This window comes from Lipophrys pholis (assembly GCF_963383615.2).
Source record: "Lipophrys pholis genome assembly, chromosome: 3".
Classification (NCBI taxonomy): domain Eukaryota; kingdom Metazoa; phylum Chordata; class Actinopteri; order Blenniiformes; family Blenniidae; genus Lipophrys; species Lipophrys pholis.
In genome coordinates, this window is record NC_137627.1 from 22,567,026 (window position 1) to 22,593,236 (window position 26,211).

The following is a 26,211-nucleotide window of genomic DNA, read 5'->3' on the forward strand; positions in this document are numbered from 1 at the left end:
ATTGACCGATTACCTTTAGACATTTAACACCCTCAGAGGTAAGGCATGGAACTCGGGAACTAGATTGTCTTTTTCGGGAAATAAACGAGCTGCAGCTCATTTTCAGAGCGGAGTGAACTCGTGCTGCTCCCCTCAGGCCCACACCTGTTGTCTGCCTCCACCAGAACTCGGGAGTTGTCCACGTCCAGTTGTTATTATTCTTATCGTTACTGAGTCTGATGCTCATCTCTGCTGCAGTGTGACACCATATGGTGGATACTGTGTGGGGGAAAAACACGCCCAAAATTAATATATTTTCAGCATATAAGAAATAATATTAAATTAAAGGCATTTGTTTTATGCTCTTCAAAGTTGTTTGATTAGATCATTGGCTGTAAGTCTCCCAATAGAAAAGCATTTGACCTATGATGCGTTGAAATACCAACATACGCTCGTGTAGGCTGTTAAAACCGACATCAATCCATCATAGACCACCATCTGACTTTTAATTAGAGTCCCAGCTCTCACGCCTGCTGGTGCTAATGTGGGTGAATGTAATTTCTGTCATACTGATGACAAGCTGTGTGTGTGTGTGTGTGTGTGTGTGTGTGTGTGTGTGTGTGTGTGTGTGTGTGTGTGTGTGTGTGTGTGTGTGTGTGTGTGTGTGTGTGTGTGTGTGTGTGTGTGTGTGTGTGTGTGTGTGTGTTGGGGGTCGATGTGATGTACGGGAGCTGTGATCTACTCAGCACAGCTCTCTCGGTGTGTGGACCCCCTGCCGGGTCGCCGCCGCCTCGCCCACCATCTCCATCCTTCATCCTCCATCCTCATCCTGCGCGCGCTCTTGCTCCACACGGTGGCGCACGCGGTCACCGGACGCGCTCTCCTCCACGAGACGTCTGCGATGTGGCTGCACAGCATCCCTGTGTTGACCTGCAGAGCGCACTGTAAGCACAATCCACACTCACTTTCTCTTCTGCCTCATATCTCAATCCTCCCTCCTCATCCTCTTTTGATTCCTCTGGCAGTCTCAGCTGGTGACTCGTTCTCTATTTGTCTGTTATTTCTCATTTCTTTGCTTCTCTCGCTTTTTTTTTCCCGCCGCTCCCTCTCTCCAGCCTCTGTGTATTTTGTGAACACAGCCGCAGGCAGGCAGAGCCGAGTCTGTCATTGGGACTCGCTAATGAGCCCTCCACTCAGTTTCCCCAGGTGGAGGAATGTTTGCTCTGGAGAGTGAGAGAGAGGGAGAGAGAGAGAGTCACTGAGAGAGGGAGGGAGGGAGCGAGGAGCCAAGGAGTGGAGTGTGAGAGGAGCCGCCGTATACCTGCTGCTCTCTCTGCTCAAATATTAACAACGGATTTGTGGGCACTGATGCTGCTGCTCTGGGACAAGCCCAGACTGTGGAGGCAGCTGGGCTCAGTGGTCTGTGGACGGGCAGTGTGCCGCTGCTGCTGCTGCTGCTGCTGCTGCTGCTGCTGGAGCCACCACTGCATCTAAGACACTGATGGAGGAGGAGGTCACAGAGCCCGATCCTCAGACCGAGGAGCCCTCCGGCATGCCGCCGCCACCGGGGACACACTCGGAGGTAAACGGAGACTTGCCAGGCAACCCGTACCTGAGGGACGGGGCGGCGGAGGTGGTGGACAGTCCGGTTCGGGAGCCTGTTGTGCTGCAGTATCCTACAGAGTACCCAGACAGCCACCAGTGTGGGTAAGACAGAGAACGGGTCTGTTGCAGAGAAGTGCCACTTCTGTGGGACACTCCTGTGATTTTTCTTTTTTTTTTTCCCTGTTTGATTTCTGCTTTGTGCTGATGTTCACAACAAGGGAAAGTCATCTGATGGCAAATCACTTATAAAGTCCAGGCTTGTTTCACTGATTCACACTCACAGATTTCACATTATTGCTCACATCCAAGGGACGAGTGCATTGATTTATGGTCATTTTACACACTTATTAGGTAGATGAAGCTGCTGTGCTTTTAGATTGGTGCTTTTGGTTGTATCTTCTTTGTGTGCTCTGCTGCAGCTTTGTAGCATCGTCAGAGGCTCTCTGTGTTGTGTTTACATGAATCCAAATGATTGAACAGAGTCATCAGGCGGCAACAAACCGTCTCATGAGAAATAATGGAAGTGGGAGCAGAATACTCAAGTTCAAGGTTACACACACACACACACACACACACACTGAAGACTTCCTGCTAGGTGGTTTGAGTGTAAAACTTTGATTATTCTGCTGAGGCATCTTTGCTTCAATCTCAGAAAACAAAAGTGTGACCAAATGATAAAATTCATCTCAGAGAAAGAAGTGTGGACAGTGTTAAACGCCCTTAAAACAAAGCTTCCCCTTCTTTTCGATGTCACAGTTCAGTGGTTTTCCCTTGTGGTGGGAGGAGAATCCAATTACTCAGTGTTGGCGTAGGGAAAAAGCTTTACCTTGAAAGGGGAATTACATGCGGCTCATACCTCTCATGCGTCCAAACGGCTGATTTTTGCTCATGAAGATGCCACTGTGTCTCTGCCCTTTCCGGTTTTTGTGGCCCGCCGACGGTCCGCGGTATTCTGCTGGTGTCACCCGTCTCTGTCAGCTGTCGTCGTTTTCTGTTGGCTGTTGTGCTGCGGGGTCTGATGTAAGAAAATTGCCATCTGGCCTCGCTGTCATGTCCGAAGCCGCGAGTGAAGCGGTGCTCTTTTCATCAGGTTGCACTCTCTTGAAGAGTCGAGGGCTGGCTTGTTTGGCACGCTGGTGCGATCATGGGTCTGCTCGTCATTTCTCTAAGAGGGGAAACAAAAAGAGAGTACTGGACTCAAAGAACTCTCTCAGTTTTGTGCATATTTATTCCAGATCTTTAATGAAGAGATCAGGTTATACTTGGCTGACTGTGCACTTGGAGAACTCAAAATTACATACTGGTTTATCGGTATTTCTTGAGGTTGTGTAGTGATCAGCACTGTGTTTTGATTCCGTGCGGTGTTTGCATGTTCTTAATGTGCATGCTTTGGTTTTTCTGAGGTGTTCTCCCAAGGTTCAAAGATGTGGATTTTGTGAATTGGTGCTTCGAATGTGTGTCTGTCTCTTTGATGGACTGCTGATCTTTCCAGGGCGTACCCTGCACTACCAACTCAAAGAACCAAGTTCAATTCTTGCTCAGGGACGTTCCAGGTGGAGTTTCTTGGGTGTTTTTTCAAGTGTTCTTTCTTCTTCTTTGTTCTTCTTCTTTCTAAAAACCCATCCATGTTCCATGGTTCTCAAATCTTTTCTACATGGCGTTTACATTTGGCTTGGGAGAGGTGGATTCAAAACGCCATACACTGCTGCGACAATCCAAGGAGCTCATTTGATTTCCCAAAAAAAGATTAAAAACCAAAGTCCATGAGAACAATGGAGCGTTATCCACAAGCGACACTGAGACGCAGGAACACTGGAGCCACCAGGCGAAGTCGATCACGCACTCAGGCACAGGGGAAAGACATCAGGGTGGGGAGCAGCAATCAGACATGAGGAGGGGAAGCCAAGGAGCCTGAAACGAGAGTCAGAGTTAGAATCCTACAAAAAGCACAAGAGACAAAGCTTGAACCACGACGATGGTCTCCTTTAAGAAATACCAACATTTCCAGGGAACCCATCGGGACCTACACACACTCATGTTTACCTTTCGAACTCAGCTCCACTTCTATTTCGTAAATCTTTGATACAAACTGAAAATGTAATACTAAACGGGTCAAAAAAAATTCTAAAAAAGATCTGAAGATGTAGTTTTGTTTATTTTTCTTCTTTTCATTAATTTTTGGGATTGGCTATCCCCCAGTGGGTGCGCAACCTTTTCAGTGGGTGCTAGAGCACCGTAGCACCCACAGGATCGACGCCTTCTCCCCCCACTTCAGGAACCACAGGCTTCATTCTTAACTCTCCAGTGGCAAAACATGTGACGAGCTCAGGATGTATCCTGCTCTTTAGCGTCCGTACTTAAATAATCTGCTTATTGAAAATGGGCGGAAGGATGTTTTCTGACTATTCTTTGAGAAAATAATCACAAATAGTGTTTGGATTGTGAACAGTTTGAAGGAGGCTAAAGTGGAAACTCTAAGAGGATTTAAGAATGACTGTAAATACCATTTTTATACTGTTTATTAATGTACAGTACTGATCTATGATGTCTCGCTGAACACGGGTTTGTAATGGCTCCTTTATGGCTACTTATTTGAAGATAAGCAGCATTTTAATTTCAGCTTGTTGCTTAATTTTGCTGTGTCACGTCGTCTTTGCCTTATCCTTGAAGTGTCGGTGCAGGTAGAGCTCCACCTGTAAGACAGGCACACAACTTCCAGTGGAGGCGGTCTTATTTATGTCTGTGCTGTAATTGAGGTCATTTCTGCTGCGACCGAGTCCCGACAGTGTCGGAAAGGCTCAAATGTGCTAGAATGATACAGTAATAGGTTGTCTAATATAGTGTATGTCTGGCTAGAAATATACTGTATCTGAAAACTTCCTAGGAGCAGTTTAATTTTGTCCCCGCTTCACTACCAACGGTTGGCTTGTGATGACATTTTCAATTCAGTGGTAAACTTTTAGTGTGGAAGTAAACCAGCTACTTTGTGATGTACAATATTTTAAGGGTTCGTATAATCCAGTGGTGGGCCGTGCATTTCAGACCGAGGCCTTCACTAGTGCTGGTCTGAGTCAACCATATTACCATGCAGAAATGCAGTATAAAAACCCTTTGCATTACAGATAGATACTCGTGTAGCCAGAATAAATACCTTTATGAATGAAAAAAAATCCAAATTCAGTCTCACTTTCTGTTGTAGCTGCATAAAAAAGCGGCTGCTTTTCCCAAAACTTCTGGGGGTCGAGGAGGGTGACAGACGTCAGCTTTTCGTGGTCTTGAAAATAATATAATGGCAAATAATAGAATCCTGAATCCTGACATGGGGTTTGTAGTGAGCGCAACTAAATTGCACTGGACCTCTGCGCTAGAGTGCTACGGTGCGTTCAATGACCTCTTGGAAAAGTCTGTTTTGAAAAATCTGCAACCAAATGTCTTTATCTTCTTCTTTAGTCATTGTGGGTTGATAAAACCTCTATTAAATAAACACAACTATATTTTTGTTCATGCAGCTGGCTACAGATGCAGTCAGCTCGCACTGGAGAGTGAACTCTCTGACGAGCCAATCAGAGGGCTTGAATACACTGACGTAACGCTCGGCCTTCTAGAAGGCCCTGAGTCCCAATATCAAAATCTGATTGGTTGAAGCAGCAGCGGGACCGACACTTGTTTTACACTGCCTACGCCTGCAGAATTGAAAGTGAAGGCCTCAGGCAGATTTCTTTACACGGCATCAGGTGATGGCTGAAATGTGACTGGTTAAAAGCTTTAATATGGAAGTACGTGTCTGGAAGCAGCGCAGCCGGCCGGGGCAGAAGCTATGAGATGAAGCGGACAGACCATTTGGAATTATTTAATAAGTAATCATGGACAAAATATAATCAACACCAGTCTGTGATTCTGATATTTTTCTTAGGCCTTCAGAGGTACAATCACAACAACTCAAGCCACGACCAACCATGACAATCAGTCTTGATGTATTCAAGGATAATCTGCACTGTGTTGTCCAGTCATTGCACAGAAAGTGTGAGAATTTGTTTGGTAAATTATTTCATTGTTACAGCGCTTCTTAGCAGTAAACCAATTTTGAATGGCGGCACAGTTTGAAGGAGCGCGCATTTGTTGGATGAGCGGCAGATTTGCGAGAGCGTATTGCACTAGCATCAAGCGTAACTCCTTTTCCAATCTTGCTCGACACAGCAGTGTCATTGCAGAAAAGCTCTTAAGATGCATTCTCACACTGGTTCATAATAGCTTCTGAAGGTTATGCAACATTGCAATATTTTACCCTCAAGGCTGCGGTAACTTTACACAGCATAGTGATAAACATTATAATCATTTACTCTCCCAGGTCCATGTGACACATTTTCCTTCCGCAACAGTTCAGTACTTTATTATCCAGCAGAGATGTGAAAGTGCTGAGAAAGCAGCTGATGGTATCTTGGACCAGAGGCGATACAGCGTCGCACAGCGATGCAAACACATGTTTAGGGTTGATGTTAGGATATGTTCATACCATGTGAATTCTCCTCAAACCAAACCACCTATACTCTTTGTTCTTCTGACCTTCTGACCTTCTGATCTTAACTCTGCTATTGTAAGTCACAGATGCACTCCTGGACTCTGGACAGCTGCTGGTTGCAGAATAAAAATCCATCGTTCCACAGTTTGTTGGCAGGCTTGTAAGCAGTATGTGAAGGAGACACTCGGGTTCTTGGTTCCACACTAAAGAAGTAGCGTTGGTGTTGCTCATCACTTACAACCAAGTGTCTACTCCGAACAAAATGTTCCCAGTAGCACCCAACCAGTAACTTTTAGAATCAGGAAACAACCTGCTGATTGGGAAGGAAGTTGAGTTTGTTTGTTTGTTTGTTTGTTTGTTTGTTTGTTTGTTTGTTTGTTTGTTTGAAATTGAGCAGGATTATTCTTGCAACAACAAGTCTTTTTTTCTTCTTTTTTTTTAAAGGGGTCATATTATGCAAAATTCACTTTCTAAAGGTTTTCCAACATTAATAATCGTCTCCAAACCTGGAATGACGCCCCAGAAGTGAAGAAAATCTGTCCTCGCTCTACCGGGCTTGTTTCAGTTTTTAAAAAGTGTGTTGCTCCAACCAGCCAATCAGAAATCAAATCCTACATAGTGTCATCAGGGGTTTAGCCAATCCTAATCAAGGTAGGCCCTCCCTTTGACCCTCCCACAATTAGGCAGCGCTGCTCTGGCACATGGCACCACGAGAGGAAGTACTTCCTCCTCTTCCCAAGATGGGCATGTTTGGGCGGAGCCAGTCCAGCTCACACAGACACAGCAGATTCTGAATGCAGCTCATATGATCCAATATTCAAACCGAGGAAAATCAAGGAAAAGCTGGATTTGGAGCAATAAAGTTTGAATACAACGTTTTTGAACCAACGAGACCATGTGAAAGTGTTGAAAAGCTGAATAATATGACCCCTTTAAGTTTATTTTAGCTGCCAGTGATGCTCCTGTTTTTTACAGGAATAAATGTATGGTTAAATTGTTAATAAGACTTTAAAAAAAGACATTTTGGCTTCCCCCAACTTATCTGGTACCTTACTCATCCCACAAAGGGCCTGCTCATTACAAATAAGGAATTAAACAGATTAAAGCACCTTTTAACGACTAATAAAAAAAGCTCTCCTGACCTTATTGTGTGTTTAGACTGGCCGGGGAGCGCTTTGAACAGTGACGGAGTCAACTTTTTGAGTGGTCCACTTCTTTTTGTTGTTTTCTTTTATTTTTAAAAGTGCATCGTAACAAAAAGTGCAAAAAGCGCATTGGAGGATTCAGAAGTGTGGTTTCTCCAGCAGTAGAACCATGAATGTTGTTAAAAGGCGCCTTAAATACAGTCCACTCAACTGGGTGAAACCATTAAAATCTCCACAGGTGATGCAAAATCCATTGGTTTTGGTTAATGAAAGAAAACCCTTATTAACAAGTAAATCTAAAAACCAAACACCTAAATAATCATCTCCCATATAGCTTTTTTCTACAGCGGTGCTATAGCCATTATTTCAGTCTGATAATTGTGTTAACAGCATAATGCCTCATTTAAATACTCCTGTTTCCACGTGATGTCTCATGCTGTTATTCGAAGTGAACTCAACAACAAAATGTACACAAAGTAAATCCTTAATCTCTACTTGTGCGTGTAATTAAACAGATTTACACAAAATCATGGTAAATCTTTCTCTTAATTGCCAGTAACTGTGTTTGTAAATTGTTTACCCAACTTGGTACTATGATCAGATCCAACTCATTGTGACTGTTAAAGCACATAATGTGGATATTAGATGTTAGTAGATGGATGTTTTCTTCAGCAAATCTGCTTTAAAAAATATATGAAATAGTGTCTGGTTTGTGGACGGTTTAAACTTTTGCCTCCTTCAAAACTCGACACTGAGCCTCAAACAGCACTAAGAGGATTTGGGAATTACTGTGTGTTTCTGTTAATGTGCAACACTAATCTATGATATCTGGCTGATTGAACAAAAGTTTGTAAAAAAAAAGAAGTAGTTCATACCGTCTTTGTACTTATTTGGGGATACGCAACATTTTAGTTGTAGCGTCATAAATCTTAATGCTGATTTTAGATTTTGTCTTCAAAACACAATGTGTGGATGAAGACTGTATGATGAGCCTGATCCACACAATTCCAGGGTCAGATATCCCCACAACACAAGCGTAAATACCTTTGAATCTATTTTTTCATCAAAGTCTGATCCAATTACTTAGAAGGAACAGAGACATTAGAAGATTGAAGTCAGTTGCTGTCGGTGTCAGTGTGCTTCACGATCAGCTGAGACCTTTCATCTGCGTCCAGCTTTCCACTCAGTCGTCCAACTGAACCGTCACCCAACACGGTTCGGATGAATCAATAGAGCGCTGATGGCCGCTCACACTGTGGAAACACATTTGGGCTTAAATTTGGAGAGCGGCAGCTTGTCCGTGTGATGAAATGCCACAGGTCCAATCACAGCGAGTGCAGCCGTCACACAGACGGTGTCCCATCGGTTCAGACTGGCGTCCTTGAGCCGGAGCTCGCCCCACTCACTGAAAGTCACTTTCTGTGTAACAGCATCAGCTAATGGCCTCAGCGTAATGTAAAACCCTGAGTTACTGTCCCATAAAACGACGGTACATTTCATCCGGTTTTAGTGTTGCGTTCATGCGTGGTTTTTACGGAGCTGTTCTCATCTTGCTGTGCTGCGCGCCCAGTCAGTCAGACCTAATGTGTGAAACAAAAGTGATGACTGGATTGCCTCTTAAATTTTACAAGGTTTCTTACTTTTTTATTCTCTGTTACTGTAACTTTGCTCACACAGAAAACTGACGACATCTGTTCGGACTGTGCGGAGATGACTTTATGTTATTAGGTAGAATAAAATTTTATTCATTAAAAAAAAAAAAAAAAAAAAAAGGAAAATGCAATCAGAGCAATTCTAAGTACTCAAAGACTTCGAGAATGTAGAATATTTTAAAGCCGTCCAGTGATTTTTTATCTTGAAAGGATCTCCATGGCTCATTTCTGTCATACAGTTAATCTCTGTGTTAAATTCCAGACTTCTTTCCTTCTCTTTTATCTCTTGAACTGATAGATCGCAGAACGCAGGAAATGGCGATTAGATGAGGGGGTGAAAAATGAATGTGGGCTTGGTTGAGGCTACGGTGATCACTTGCAGATTTAAGTGATTACTGCACGTTGCTCCGTTCCTGAAGGGCAAATTAGCTTCCTCAGTTGAGAGCTTGATCAATTTAATCAAGTGTAATGATGCTGAAGGCCGTGAGCAGCCCCGTTCTGCGTCGTCTCCGTCAGCGCTCGGATGAGCAGGTGTTTTTTTACATTCCGACAAATTATGTCGTACTGCATTAATAAACAGTATATACATGTATGAGACATCATATGGTAGTAACATCCATTCCCTCCTTAATGATCCATACCCTGTCTGAAGTATAAAACATACTTATATTTGTTTGTCAGTGGTGCTGGATATTGTTCCTGATAACATGCGCTGATCGGCCATAACATTATGACCTTCTCTGTTCGTGTCTGTTAGTACGTGGGATATATGAACGGCTGAATAGTTATTTTCGGTCATAACATTTCATATGCAAACTCAAGCAAACATACTGTACGCTTTACATGGCTACAAAAAGTAATAAGTCATAGGTGTATCTCTTCTTCCATGTAATAACCTTATATTTAAGTAATATATAAAACAGACATCATGTTAAGCTGCAAGCAGCCTTGATCGGGACCTCGCACTCTGGTCTCTGGCCCGTTGGGTTCGGCCCAATAGTCGCCTCTGGCCCATTTAAATATTAGTAAAATAGACATTTGGAAGGTTTTAAGAAAAAAATTCTTTTTATTTTGAAGATATGTGGGTCTTTTATTTTGGAAGCCAACTAAACTCTCATCTAGCTAATCCCGAAATATGAATTTTTTAGGTTTTTGGTGTAATTTTTAATAAACAAGGATTTTTATTTTGAAAGCGGAGGCCTGGCCTTCCGAGCTCAATCCCTAATTAATAAATATGTTCCTTTCTTCTTATCATTACTGCACCTCTTAATTATGCTGTATTTTTCTGAATTAATTAAATTTCATCGCTCAGAACATATGAGACATAATCAGTTTGTTTTGAAAGCAAGCGCTCATATGCAACGTTTGACTGGATTCGTTAAGGAGCAAATTGGTTCTATTCTGCAGGAGTCCAAATTTATTCCAAAGTGGTCCAAGGAAGGAGTAGAAGTGAAGTCAGGGTCATGATTGGCCGAGGCTCATCGATCCATAAGGAAAGCTAAGGTCGACTCGACGTGGTCTGATCCAGCAGACGAGCCAACTGAAGCTCAAACCACTGCAGAAGTTCACTGCAGAAGTTCACGTTGGTTCTGATAGAAAAGTGTCAGAAGACACAGAGCATCACAGTTTGTTTTGCACCACTGCAGATAAATCAGGATCGTCGTGCTGATCCCTGTCAAACGCTAAAAGCTCAAACAGCAGATGTGAGAAATGGAACACGAAACATGACGAAGGTTATCGGGTCAGATGAATCATTTTAACAGAAATAAAGGGAGACTGACACAATATTTGAAAGGTGGTTCTAATGTTCTGGTTGATTAGTGTTTGTCCACCTGACAGTCCGAGCTGGTGGGAGACGTTATGTTTGGTTTTTCTGTCTCTCCATTAGTTTGTGCGAAAAGGGCAGTGAAGTGAGTGAAGTACTTATTCCTGTTTATATCTGTGTTGTTTATGGAAAGCCTTTTGGATCCATTCAAACCTGAAGGATATAGTTATACATTTGGTAAAAAAAAAAAGAAAGATGAATGCAGTTTGAAAAGGGACGTCTGAAATCTCCCAGAAGCCTTTTTCAGGTCTGCCATCAAAGATGAGCTCATTTGATTTTGGTGGCCGATGATCAAAGTCAAAATGATGAGAGTTTCACAGGAGAGGCTCCACCGAACATCTTTCATTAAGTAAATTAGAAATACATTCCTCCAGCTTTTACTTTGTAGTTATAGCTAATTTTCTAACCTCATAATTGAGTATTTTCTTTCCATATAATTGGAGATGAAGATCCAGATTGGCATGATTATATATTCACTGAAATGTCATTCAGACATCAGTTTAACGTCACTTAATTATAAGTGTTCCTGTTATCTGAGGCATATGTTGGTATACACAGCCGGAGTCTCGTTCTGTCGGAGACTAAAGAAATCACTTCATCTTTGCAACGCTTCAAAGCAAATAGTTGATATTCCACTGAAGACGCTGGAGCTCTTTGAGATGATCCTCAAAGCCCCCCACCCCCCCAGCCAGCGTGCACGTGCAGCTAAGTTCGAGTTAAATCACTGATGTCTAATAAACTAAACGAGGAGGAGGAGGAGTGTGTGGTTGCCGGGGGAATTATGGTGGGAGCCGAAGAAACGGGTGATACTGAGAGAACGTGTCGATGTCGGCGAGTGTGGAAGAGGTCGCTTGAAATGACTTTTATGGAGCCAGCTTGGAAACGGGCTTCAGTGAAGGGAGAACCCCTCCCTCCCTTCTCCCCCATAGCCCCCCTACTTTACACGTCAGGCTCCTGTGGTTGTGCAACTGTTGTTGGTTGGGAGTTGTTTGGATCTGTGTGGTAACTGTGACATGTCATCAACAGGGATATTGTCTGTCCTGTGTGTATTTTAAAAAGTAAACATTTTAAATTAATCTTTTGATCATTTGTTTATAATACAAATATTTGTTTCAGTGCAGTTTACTGTGATTTAGCCAGATAAACACATTGCTTAAAGAGCTTATGACATAAAACATTTTTGAAAAAAAAAGCAATACTTTTATTTAGTATTTTCATAATAAAATGTTTTGTCATACTGCCGTCAACCGCAGGTAAACAACTACGAAAAACGAGTGAAATTGCGTTGTGATTCTCGATCGCTCCCAAGTGAACTTTCTCAACCTCCTCCATCTTGCTGTGATGTCACAAGAGTAACAGGCTCCAGCAGCCAGGCTGAAAAACAGCGGCGGACGCAGAGAAAAGCGAGAAAACAGGAATATTTTCTGACATTTCACACTGTTCAGCGGTAGTTGAAGACTCTTTTCAAGAAGGAGAGTGTGAGAGTGTTGGAGGTCAGGCCGTGCAGATTTGAGCCACATAATGACGGTTAACCGAGCAACTACGGCACCGATTCAGACAAATCTGAAGACGAGACGCCAAGAATGATCGTCAAGGCGACGTGATTGTGTCCATATCAGTTACCGTGGGAGACGACAGAACAAAGACTGTAGATCTGATGTGAAATGATAATACATCTTCCACTCACTTACGTCCTGACTTCACGGTGAGCCTCACAGCCAGAAGGTCAATTCGTCGAGTTCTACTACTATATGTCTACATAGACATGTTCTATTATCCCACTGTGTTGACAATCCTCAAAAAAAGCACAGCAACAAAATAAAAATTCAGCATTCCCTCAGTGATCCCGGGGAAAGTGACCTCCCTGAGAGGGTTTGCTGTTCAACAGCGCAAAATTCTAAAAAGGGTAAATGTGTCAACATTCCAGTGTTTCATCTGATGACGGCAATTATGCCTTTCACCTTTATGTTTCACGGTGAAAATAATTGAATTCACATGGAATATGGTGTCATGAGCTCTTTAAGGAGCTTCTCAGGCTTAAGAAAAACTCTCAATGAAGAGCCACGACTTTCTCCCAGCCTCACACAGATATTAAAGCTATTTTCTGTCTTTGTGAAACTACAAACCTCAGCTGCCTTTTATTCATGAAGTTTTACTCCTCGTCATTCACACGAACTTCTCATGATGAAGTTCATGTAAAATGTACCCGATCAATATTGTGCAGTCGGGTACGTGTATATACACAGGGAATATTCTAGTAAAATGGAAAGAGCGAACAAGAAGGATGATTGTAATATAGCAAACGACAGCTGAGCGATGGCTGAATAATTGATGAATTAGGAAATGAAAAACCCTGACACATTATGCGCCGAGGAGCGGCGGCTGGTTTTAGACGTAGCCGCAGCAAACGTCTCGATGTGTGCGCTCATTAAACTGACAAACAAGAGAGATGCGGGGGGAAGTTTGGGAGAGTGAAGTAATGGATGGCTGGTAGCTGCAGATAATGAAGGGTGCCGAGAAACGATTAGAGGAAACAACAGGCTTCAAACATCCATAAAGGAAAAACAAAAGAAAATTAACACTTTGTATTTTTTTAAATGAGGGGATTTTAGTCTTGATTGAGTCAATTCAAGCAGAATTAAGTCAAATGTGGAAAAGATGAGCCTTTGTTTCCTTTATCAGTGATGTGCTCCATTATAAACAAAGATAAAGTGGAAAAATTGAGACATTCACAGGCGAGCAGCAGGATCTTCATGTGCTGGAGCAACATCCATCAATAATATTGACTTTACATCATCCGTGTTTTGGTCCTCTTGTGTGGTGACACTATTGTTTGGCCTTGTTTTCTGAATATTTCCCCACCGGGTAACTTTCATATTTCCAAGCTGCATAAACAGACCAAACTTTTTCTGGAGCCACAGTTTATTTAGTCTTATTTACATGAGTGTATATTGTCGTCCACAAAAACTCCACTTGTACACAAATCACTGAATGGTTCAGGCCAAAAATCTATCTCAGACCTTCTCTGGATCAAACTTTGCTTTCTGCTCCAGATTCAAGTACAAACTGTGTCGTTAACTCTTATACATTTAGCTCTTATTTTTAAATGCTTAGATTTTTTCTTAATGTGTTTATGTTTTCAGCTGCACTTGCATTTATTCCCCTCTCTCATTGCTTTCGCTGTCTGTATATGTTTGTTAATGTAAAACACTTTGCATTGTTGCGGAGATGTGCGGTACTGATAATGTGTCCTTAAGTGGTATTACACGGTGGTTTGGAGCCAGCTCAGTTGTCTGCTTATTTTAGTAAATATCTTTGCAATACAAATCGCTTTTTTTTATTTCACTGTACATACGTGTGTTGAAAGATCAGGCTTTTTGTTCCACCTCAAGAGATGTGTATTTCCCAAATATTACCAGCATGTGGACATTCCCACCCGTGAGGAAAACACCCTGGATCATGTCTACACTAACATACTGTACATTGGGCATACAGGGCTGCACCCTGCCCCCATTTCGGACACTCGGGCCATTTCTCTTTGTTCCTGTATCCGGCCGACAGACAAAGACTGAAGCATTCACCCCCGTCACCAAACAAGTTAAGCTCTGGACCCCAGAGACTGGGGCACACTGCAGGACTGTTTTGCTAGGACAGACTGGGATGTGTTTAGAGCTGCAGCCACACTGGAGGACTCTTCTGTCAGCATACAGGACTATGCAGGGTTTGTGACTAGGTACATTAGCACCTGTGTTCACAGCATCGTACCCACCGTACAAGTCGAGAAGTTTCCCAACCAGAAGCCCTGGGTGAGGTACAACACATGCTGTGGCTCGCTCTACTGCATTTACATCTGGCAATGAGAGTGAGTACAAAGCTCCAAAGTACCAACTGAGGAAGGCCCTCACAGCGGCCAAGAAGCAGTACAGAGAGATGCTGGATGACTTCTACTCTACTGTTGACTCCGGGTGGATGTGGCAAGGCTTCAGCACATCACTGACTACAGGGCCAGCTCCAGCACCATCAGCACCTCAGACAGCCTGCCAGACGCTTTTACGCATGTTTTGAGACCTCCAACCTCCTGCACAGAGATGAGGAACCCACATAACCCCCATCCCTCCCCTTTCCCCCTCTGGTCGTCTCATCAGCGCAGGCGTCCTCCCCTGAGGAGGATCAACCCCCGCAAAGCAGCAGGACCAGACAACATGCCTGGGCGGGCCCTCAGAGCATGTGCCAACGAGCTGACAGACATTCTCACCTCCATCTTTCCCTCAGCCAGAGCACCGTCCCCTCCTGCTTCAAGACCACCACCATCATCCCCCTTCGAAAGAAGAGCGCCCCCACCTGCCTGAATGACTACAGGCTAGTGGCACTCCAATCATTTTGAAGTGCTTTGAGAGGGTGGTGCTGACCCACATTCAGAGCAGTATACCGGACACATTGGACCCCCTGCAGTACGCCTACCATCCCAACAGTTCCACCTCGGACGCCATTGCTGCTGCCCTTCACTTTTCCCTCTCCCATCTGGAAAATAAAGACTCCAACATCAGGATGCTCTTTATTGACTGCAGCTCTGCCTTCAACACAGTCATTGACACTCCTCAGGGTTGTGTCCTCAGCCCCATCATCTACACCCTGTTCACCTACGACTGTGTCACCTCCCATAAGGACAAAACCATCCTGAAGTTTGAGGATGACACCGCAGTGATCGGACATATCACTGGCGGAGACGAAATTTGGCATGTCCCCAAAGATCCTCAGCAACTCCTACAACTGCATTGTTGCGCCCATCCTGACCAGCTGCATCACCGTGTGGTACGACAGCACCACTGTCATGGACCGCAAATGCCTGCAGAGAGTGGTGAAGACCACTGCAAGGATCACCAGGACTCCACTTCCCTCTCTGCAGAGCGTCTACAAGCACAGAGTATATATATATATACACACACACACACACATATATATATACATATATATGTGTGTGTGTGTGTGTGTGTGTGTGTGTGTGTGTGTGTGTGTGTGTGTAATAGAATATGCATGCGTATGAAATGATATTGATTCATTATTTATTCATAACAGTATAATGACTACTTCTTAATGAGCATTGGGCAAAGGGGTAATTAAATAAGTCTGTACTTCTTCCTACTGTTCATTATTTTTTGCCTTTTTATGTTTACAAAATAATAAAACATGATTTCATCCACACAGGTTTAGTCTACTTTAGACTGTTTGAAAAAGACTCTTTTCTGATGAAGTGATATTAACTGAGGACACGTTTACGAAATATATTTCCTCTGCAACGTTTTAAAATGTAACGTTCTTCACACCAGATCGTTTTCAAAAATATTCCCTTTTACACAAACCTGCATAAAAACCTTGTTAAGAGTCACTATGAGCTACTTGTCCAGCCTATAGGGGGCAGTGTAACCAGGAGCATAAAGCCATGCTAGCCAATCAGAAACCTGGAAAAAAAACACTGAAACAACAAATGCACAGTCGCAGTTTGCACAAACATAAAAACAAACCCTGCGTCAACGACATCCATTGTCTTCACAGTCGACAAACCGTTAACGCAGGTCGCACACGTATGATGCTGATGACGCTTCTGTCCCTTGTTGTGACGTTAAACTCCGTCCCTCCCCGAGTGTGTACTGAAAGTTTTCAGATGGAAACGTCTTTGGTGACTTGAAGCTTGTTCACGTCTAAACGAAAGGCATTGGAATATCACAGTTTTTTGCTTCGTGTAAACAGGCCCCGAAACACCCCAATCAACCGTCTGTTAGTTTGAAGTTCACCTGGCAAATGTCTGATAACCGCCCCCAGGTTGAATTAGGAACCTCGTGTGAGCTCATTCCCGTTAATCTGGTTTAGCGAGCAGAAGCAAGCCGAGGATCACGCCGAAACGTTCCAGTCTGATACTGTGGATGCGCCTGAGAGGAGGTAGAGCGTAAAATCTCGTCCTGTTTCGCTTTTAAAACCTGTTAAATGTTGCAAGTTTGTGTTGTCACAGCTCGTGTAACTGCGAAGGTTTACATGACTCCACAGTGTGATTCAAAGTTCAGCTGGTTAAAAAAAAATGAAAGAAAAAGCCAGGCACTGAGAAAACCTCATCTTCACTGTAACCTCCCAGCCAATTCTCATCTTCTCCATCTATATGAAATCCAATTAGAAAGAAGAGCAAAGTCGCTCAGATCTTTCTGCTCTGTGTGCTCTTATTACCCTTCCACCTCCCCTTTGCCCCCTGGGCTTCAATTACTGAATAATTAATTGCCACAGACTCATTTGCACATACAATACACACAAGTGCTCTCACACATCCACATGTGTTCACTACATTTACTCCACTCTGCTGCTCTTTCTCTGCGTGTGACTTCCTGTTAATGAATGAGTTCTGCCTCATTTGCTGTAGTTGATAACGACGTTCCAGGAGAATCTGCACATTCTGATAAAAAAAAAAGAAAGTTTAGGCTTTTTTTAAAGTCCACTGGCCACTGAAAATACCACACGGACGGCATTTTTATTTAATTTTTTTAGGGACTGCTACAAAATAGTAACACTCACAATATATTAACCTCCTCTGTCAGCTGAAGTTACGTTAGGTAATGTTTATATTTCTTATTTCCCTTATTGATATCAAACATTTTGTTATTCCTAGTTTCTGTCACTTCTGATTGATTATTTACCTTTGTTTTATATCACCTATATTGTTTTTTTCTTTGGTTTTTGGGAGGTTTCTTTTAGTTTGTGATTGCACAAAGTTTGAGCGGGCAATGTTTTTCCAAACCACAAGATTTTGTCTTAATATCATATAAATGGGTAAAATCCTGTTGCCTAATATGTATAATATGGAAGTGATGCTTATCATTTTTCAGAAACAGGTGCTGTTTTTCTATCTTCTTTAACTGTTATATGTCATACTTATGGTATCAAATCCTTATTTTATATTTTAACTCTTCTAAATGAAGATCAAATAATGCCTATTTGAAATATGAGGAGGCTCGAGTGGAAAAAAAAAAAATCTATTTCAGGAGGGCAGTGAGAATTTCCTATTATGATAAAAATGCATCGTTCTGTTAAACATTAGAGTGACAATCATGGCAATTGGTGGAGTTTAGAAATTTGTTTTATTGAATCACATTGTCTAAAATTTTAATCACTTATGTCCTCCTAAACTCCAATTCCAGTTCAGTCTTTGTGCCAATTCTGGTGCTTGTGTCATAATCTCAAGCGTTTCTTCTCTCATCAGATGAACTAGTTTATAGATCTAATTTACGCTCATCGACTGGGATGTTATTGTGTTTTAGCTTTAATAAATACAGAAATGCTATTGTTTGCCTGTTGCCAATTTGTTTTGTTTGCATTTTACTTTAATTTGTTAGGAATGAATATCCCTGCAGCTCCTTTCAGAAGTACATAAAGTAATAATGAATCATTACAGGATTATGCATTTAGAAAGTAGAAAGGAAACACAAGTTTATGGCAAAATGTAGTTTGTTTTAAAAGTGAGAACTAAAATCCGTTCTAAGATATTCCGGGAGCCATGAAGCTTAAACTGAGGTTCGGTGTTCTGTTTTGTTCCTATTGTTGCTGCCTGCCTTCAACCTTTCGTATTTAGTATTATCTAAGTGGTAATAACAGTGTGAAAATGTGTTTCTGTATGTCTGAGTGACAGAGTGCAAATGCTGAGCAGTTTTTGTCGTCAACACAAGCAAGATTTAATGAAGTGTTGATTGAAATTAAGGTTATTGTCGAATTATAATTCCATTTCTTGTGAACGGGGGAGATATTCAGGGTGCTCGGGTTCGGAACCCTGTTTGGATATGGGGCTGTGTTTAGGTTGGACTCGAGTTAGGGGAAGTTAAATAGGATTCATGTTGGGCAACATTTCACAGATCAAAAGAGAAATAGCGCCGGTTATCATCCGCGTAAAAATGTGGAAGTTGATATTTCCTGTGTGTACAAATAATAGTGTGTATACAAAAAAAATCGGAGGGCCTAGAACTCAACCCTGAGGTACACAAAAGCAGCTGCATTTGCAGCAGCAATGACAATGAAATGGCACAACATGAAATGTGAGTTTCTTTGTTTGAAAGAGTGGAATGTGTGGAGCTTTTAATTGTTGTCAGTGTTGAAACTTAAACCAATGGACCGACGTCTCCTCTTCAGCGGATCTTCTTTTCCAGCACTGACATCTAAATGTTTCCCGTTGTTCCCCCTCAGGGAGAAGATGCCGTTCCACCATGTGACGGCAGGCCTGCTCTACAAGGGGAACTACCTGAGCCGCTCGCTGTCCGACAGCGACAGCGATGTGCTTGCCAGTATTTCAGTGGAAGAGCTGGGCGGTAAGGCTCCTCCAGAAAAGTGCCTGGCTGTCTTCCTGCCTTTTGTTTAATGTCCGTTAAAGTAATTCGGCTGCCGCTGCCTGTAAGCCTTCCCCCCAAAAATCACTCAACATTTTAACATAAATGAAGGGGGAATATTAGAACAGCTGTTTCTCGTTGTTGTTGTAATTTGGGGGAGAAAATATACATGCTTAATTTATTTGATTCATTATTAAGCAAAAGCCCGATCCAGAACGCAAATAAGTGATTCACTTAGGCGTATAATTATTTTACAAAGTGTAATACGGAGAAGGTCAAATTGAACACGAAAGTAAATGTTTCATAAATGGGTTTATTTAGTTTCTATCAGGCTGCATGGCGCTTCATCTTATCTTCATTTCCAAGTTTCATGGCTCAGTGCAGTGCTTTAAGTGGGCCGGTATGCACCGGTACACACTACCGGCACTTTAAAATTTTACCCCTCAGCGTACTGGGACTTTTTTCTACCGTACAGCGCGTACCAGAACTTTTCGTAATGTCTGGCCTGTCAGCCGCTACTTTTTTCACACACTTTGAACCCGGTGGCTTAAACAATAATACTAATTTATGGATTTTTACTGGTAAACAAGCTTCATGCATAAGATACACGGGTGATGCGTTCAGGTGCATCACGTAAATCTGCCCTCCGTGGCTGCGCTCCGGGGTTGACCAATCGTCCTCAGAGAAAAATCTTTTATCCTCACAATCACAATCAGCAAATACTTTATGACCAGAGATAAAACCCTCAGTGTTTGTGGATTTTTGTGGTAATTTCCTTGCTCTCTCTCTCTCTCTCTCTCTGAACGCTTATGTTCATTTTAAAAAAAATAGTGTACACTGTACTGTCTGTGGCCGATATTGATGTGATCATCGACCTCATCAACATTTTTCCCAATTGCATACTTAAATCACGCAATAAGTTATATTACTGTACAGGCAGAATATTTCCCAAAAATTCAGTTCAAATAGTTTTCAGCAAACTGCACCAGGTTCCTGTCTTGTCCATTTCTACATGACCCCAGGTTCCTCTGTGTCAGTTTTCAAGTGAATTCACTGCAGCGTTCTTTTCACAATCACACTAAAATCACATCTAACTGAAATATTGCTGTCAAGGCAAAAATTCCCTAAAAAAATCTAATTGTTTTCAGCAAACTGTAGCATATTCCTGTTCTACATGACCCCAGGTACCTATGGGTCAATTTTCAAATGGATTCACTACAGCTTTGGTTTTTTTTTTAAATAAAAATCCCCACAGGGACAATAAAAGTATATCTGAACTTATTCAGGGAGACGACCACTCTACTGAGCTCTGGAGTTTGTATTTTTTCCATCGCTCTAAATGCTGCTTTCTTTGATTACAGACAGTAGATGTGTCTCTCTCCGGGGTCTCTTGATCATCCAGTCTTGCTCTGAAACCTCCTGAAAGCCTGATGAAGCTTGTTAGGAGATGTTTAGGTCTTGTCTTTACTTTTAGGATGGAGTACTGGTTAGTAATCTAACCAGTCAACAAGAAAATCCAGGTCTGTGGAGTGAGTATCTTCACCCTGTGGCCCCAATTTTAAATCTTTTTTTTTACACAACTGCATTCTGAGTCTGAAACAGTTTTTGAAAACTGCACATTTACTACACGGATAGTGAGTTGGTTTTCTGCACATGTGGAAATAGACCCACGACAATAACGATGGAAGATCCCACTCGTATTGATTTCACAGCAGTTCTCCAACAAAATGTATGTTTACTTACGCACACTGCAGATATTGGATGAGCCCATACGAAGACCGTTAAAAAGAGCTTTAATGTTTACATCATCATCTCTGCATGCGTGGCTGCTGTTTCTTCTTTTTCAACATTTTTGGTGTTTCTGTGTGCAGCGATTGTCTTTCAAAACATTTCAATGTGAAACCTTTCTGAATTGAAACCGCACATACAGTCCGTCTCCACTCTGTCATTGTCTTGTGAGCCGTCCCTGTGTCTGCAAGCTTTTCTTATCTGTACTTCATGTTCTTCCTTCAGGCCAACGACAGCTGTAGATGGGAATGTGTGTGGATGATTTGTCTCTCTCTGTTTGTCCTCTGATATGCTCGCAACATGTCCATCCTGTCCTCTTTTGAAATCTTAAGTCGACATGCATGTTCATCGATAATGCATCCGTGACCTTTTGCTGAGCTCCTCATTAAAGGAAAGGATTATTATTGCAAGGTAATGTGAGTTCAGCTCTACATTGCAAAAAAAAAAAAAAGAAAAAAAAAGACAAGTAAGTCACACTAAAATATCTGGAACATGGCGCTGCATACAAATGATTATAAACCCACTGCAGCTTTGTGTTTAGTTCCGCTTCATGCCAGCTCGAGGAGGCTTTATAACCCCGACTGAGGCAAACAGTCACCAAAGTTAAAGAACACTGGCTGCAGGAAGAATGTGGAGGATTTGGAGGAAATATGCCTCTGTGTGTGTTGCAACATGATAATGAACCCAAAAACAACAGCAGAGGCAGTGACCAGTCATGTGACTTTTAAGATGGATCAGACTGTTGCACTGTGGGAGATACTGCAGGAAAAAAAAAAGGCGACTATTTCGGGCATCAAGCCTGTGCACGCTGCAGAATCCCAAACCTACGTGGACTCTTGTTTTTCAGAAGATCCGTCCAGAGACGGGATCATGTGCTGCAGGACAACAGTTTGATTTAAAGGACATTTACTGATCCAACAGGCTTCACTCAGATTTACAGTCAGTAACGCAATAAAAGACAATACGGCGTCACAAAAACCAGCAGCGTTCTCCTCCTCTGAGCCGACAAAACACAGCAATACATTATTTCTCTACGTGGCTTATCTCTCCGAGTGCAGTTGTGGGCTGTTGGCCTTGCTCTCCTTCTGAAGCTGTGTTTATGAACCGTTTGTTTTGGAGGCTGTCTGAGAGTAATCATCCGAGCCTGTACAACACAAAGCTGATCAATAACAGTCTGCCCGAGTCAGCAGTGCCTCACAGGTAGCAAACAACCCCGACTCCCCCAGACCTCCAAAAATATGAATCCATTGATGCAACGTTAAGCCACCGCCAGGAAAATTGGCAGCGCGGTGCATCGTAATAACCCGCCGCTCCGTCAGGGTGGAGTTTTAATATGCATGAAGGAATCGGAACTGTACGAGTTCCTCCCTCCTGATTCGATGGTTTTGTGTTACTTGGTGAATAAGAAATGACTTGTGCTAAGAGGGTCTTCATGAGGTCCATTTAGAAACAGTGTGACTGAGTAATTATAGCCTGTCAACGCTGTAATTACAGCATCGGTATTTACGACACGGCGCACGCTGGACTGATGGCATCACAAAGAGCCCGCGGCTCAGCTGACCAGTTTTGATAGTTAGAGGAAAAAAATACCCGGAGCGTCGACATAATGCATGCTTGATAAAGCATTTTAAAGTATTCACTATCGGTACGCTTAAGCTGAAGTGAAAGCTCATGAGAACTATAATCTAAAGATCATTTTAAAGTTGTAAGACAATTTTCGATCAGTGGTCAGCAATTCATTTGAAAGACTGGGACTGATGTGGAGGCCAGAATCTGAACAGCTTAACAATCTAAGTCCTCGGTGTTTGATGGACTGTGGGAAAGAAGACGCTTCCCTTCCTTGATAAACGTTCCTCGTCGCTACGTGTTTGACCTGCGGCGGGACGATCAGTGCAGACAATGGCAAAGTTATGGCTGTGGCCTCAGGTGATTTGAAAATACAGGAAGATCCCTACGGTTTCAAATCAAAACTGTGGCAGCGATTTGGCTTTCCGAGGTCGGAAAATGAAAAAGGTGAAGAAATACCGGACGAGACCAAAACAATCTGCAAATGATATAGTGACACAAACAGTCCAACCAACATGATGAAAAAGAAAAAATCCAGTCTTTGATTGTTCATTGATAGATTCTCGTCATAGTTTATTTTATATGAGATGTGTTTTGAAATTCAGTTAATTTATTTTATTTTTGTAAGTACAGAAGATATTCTAAGTTTCTCTTTTACCAGGAAGAGTCCATATGCCACAGTTCGTGCCTTACGGTCAGTCACACATGACAATACAGGATTGGATTTAACAGAAATAATAAGAAACATTTCAGTCACAGTTTTGTTTGGAAGACGGTTTCTGCTGCTGCTGTGTGCTTTTTGCTCTCTGTGATTTCAGAGCTGTGTCCGTGCGCTCTGCAGGAAGTCAGACGTTCAAGGTCGTTGCTCGTTTGCTCTTTGTCGCCACTTCCGCTTGTGATTTTGATGGAGGAGGTGCGGCGGTGCAGCCGAAGTCAGGAGGAAGCAGCTGCACAAGATATTGCAACTGTATCGTCAACGTTGTCAATATGCAGATCAGGAAAGACGAACCGAACTTACAAATTGTCTGTTTCTATGTTTTACCACATTTGGCCAATTAGGTGAACCCTTACTTTCCTTTAATTTCACGACTTCAACATAAATTCAGACAGAGTGCCAAGAGGGCAACAGCACATAAATAAAGAAAAACAGAACACCAGCAGCTTCTCAGCTTCTGAAACGCTGCTGGGAACTTCAAACGCACGTGATTTAAAAAAGAAAAAGAGAAAGAAACAGCTTGATTGCTTGCTCTTTTCCAGTTGATTGCACACACAGTTATCCCGAAGCACAAATCCCGAAACACAAAGACATCAACATCGTCTAAAGTGATTATTCACCACAAGTCTTTGGACGATTCAATACTTTTCAGGAGGGGGCGGGCCGAAAGGTGGCGTATGATGATGATGATGTTGGGATGCAGATCAGCTCTGTTCTCTTGTGGAGAATGATGGTTTGTAGGTCATGTGTGTTAGTGTTATAGTGTTATAAAGAAGGCTGCAGTCACTTTACCGCACTGTTGTGGTGAAGACGAGGCTAAGAAGCAAAAGTTTCTGTTTACTGGTTAATCCACATCTCCAACCTCATCTACCCTTTGTGAACTTTGGGTCGTGGCCAAAACAATGAGAATGTAGATAAAAGTGGCTGAATGATTGTTCTCCCTGTGAGGCTAATGAGGAGCCACAAGCAACCACGATGTGATGTAATGTAATCTTCAGACCAGATATCAGGAAAATTACAAAAATAGTGTAACATCTCTGCAGGTGTGTTTTTGTTCCAATGATTCAATGAAGATGTACTGTTGGTTCCTATTATTCTGTGTTACTTGAACCAGTTGGTCTGTGATTGGCTGAGAGTGGAGAAGGGGGCGGGTCAGGTGCTCGAGCGTGTGTGTGTGTGTGTGTGTGTGTGTGTGTGTGTGTGTGTGTGTGTGTGTGTGTGTGTGTGTGTGTGTGTGTGTGTGTGTGTGTGTGTGTGTGTGTGTGTGTGTGTGTGCGTGTGTTCGGTTGGAGGACAAGGAATGTAGAAGCAGACCCGTTAATCTCTGTCTTTCCAGACAAGAAGCTCGTCCTGCTGGACGCTACAATAGTAACGCACAGTGACTTGGATAAGTAACTTTAATCTGATTACTGCTTTGGAAATACTAATGCGTTAGATTACTCGTTACTGAAAAAAGTGGACCGAGATCCACGTGAAAACGCCCTAAATCCTGGAGAAGAGCTGTAGAACGTTGTGTTGTATCTATACTGCTGCTGTTATCTCAGTGAGTGAGAATGAGAATGTTTGGATGAATGAACGATGCTCCAATGTTCTGATGGGCTGCTGTTCCTGCTCGGACTCACATTTAAATTTCCCTTTGTGTTAATGGTAATTCAAACTTAAATCCCTACTTTCCGTTTCCCTATTAACACTGGCACACGAGATAATGACCAGTAGCGTCACATCGATGGCAGCTTTTAACTCAATACGCTTGTGAAGGAAACACATTGCGTTTGTAAAAAAAAAAAAAAAAAAGACAATTTAGACGTCGTTTGCTTGAGTTCTTCTTACAGAAGTTACCAAATTTGTGTTTTGTTTATTTGCAGCTCTGGATACAAACACCTGTACGTGTCCCTCCATTATCGCTTACACAGCCTCCACATTTCTGCACATTCAGCATTATTGCTTCACAATATTCAAACAGTCAATTTAGTGCATTGGTCCTGGGCCATTAGAAAAGCTTGCAGCAGTGGGCCGAGCTGTCACATGGCTTACAGTGTGGACTCAGTCAGCCGCTGTATTTTTGTTAATGTTTGCATCTCTCAGGAGAAGCCGCCGTCTCCTGCCGGGATTTAAATAAGCAACAGCAAGGCCCGCAGCTCTTTAATACTGTAAGATTTGATATATGTCAGTCATAAAGAGACAGTCATCCATACGGCTTCGTACAACTCAGGGTCACAGTGTCAGGAGCTGACCCCCAATTCAGATTGAACTGTTTCATTAAAATACTCACACAAACTCACACAAACTCATACCTACTACACCACCGAGAGACAATAAAAATCCCATTTCTTGTCTTTTTAGCATTAATCAGCCTAGTGTTCATCTTACAAACCCATATTCTGAAGGTTAAACAGGAAATGTCACCATATTGTAATATGTAATATGTAATATGACTTCTGATACACTAACATGACACAAAATTCAAATTGGCAGACGGTTCAGGCAAAATGTCTGAACATAATTTTTATCTTCTCATGTACCGCATTGGTTCAAATATAAGATGAGCCGACAGTTACAAGGCTCATATTTACAAAAAAAAAAAAAAAAAAAGTTTACAGATCAAATATTGAAAAAAAAACCTAAAAAAACTGCAATTTTCTTTCATATAGAAAAAGGTGGAACTGAACCTGTGTGGACAAATAAACATGTCAGAATATATGGGCACACGCTCTCCATGCAGCCCTTCTCCTGCATGTATCATGAGGCCTGCCAGCCTGTTTTGGAGCAGGTTTGTGCCTCAGGACAAAGTTTAGTTCTGTCACTGGAGGCGTGCGGCACAACAAAATTACTCCTTTCATTTCCACTTGACCTCACAGTCAGTAACTGTGGTTGCGTGGACCAAAAGTAATCCGATTAAATGCCGACCTGATTAAATTTGCACCATAAACACTTTAGTCTGATCATTTGCACCATCCGATTGAAATTACGATGGAGTCTGGTTTTTGATCCCATCACAGTGTGTAAACGGCACATTGGGTTACTTCCTACTTTGAAAAAAAGGAAATAGTTGGATCAAAT

The 26,211-nt window shown here is 42.4% G+C and overlaps 1 protein-coding gene across 1 annotated transcript in view; it reads left to right on the forward strand.

Annotated features, from left to right (window-relative positions):
• The first annotated feature begins 989 nt into the window (after positions 1-989).
• LOC308106930 (calcium-binding protein 8-like) overlaps positions 990-26,211 on the forward strand; it is a 93,167-nt gene continuing 67,945 nt past the window's right edge. Inside the window, exons 1-2 of the mRNA XM_080458974.1 lie at positions 990-1,686; positions 18,943-19,064. Of these exons, the coding sequence (XP_080315100.1) occupies positions 1,481-1,686; positions 18,943-19,064 (328 nt within the window). The 5' untranslated portion in view covers positions 990-1,480. The remainder of the gene's footprint in view (positions 1,687-18,942; positions 19,065-26,211) is intronic.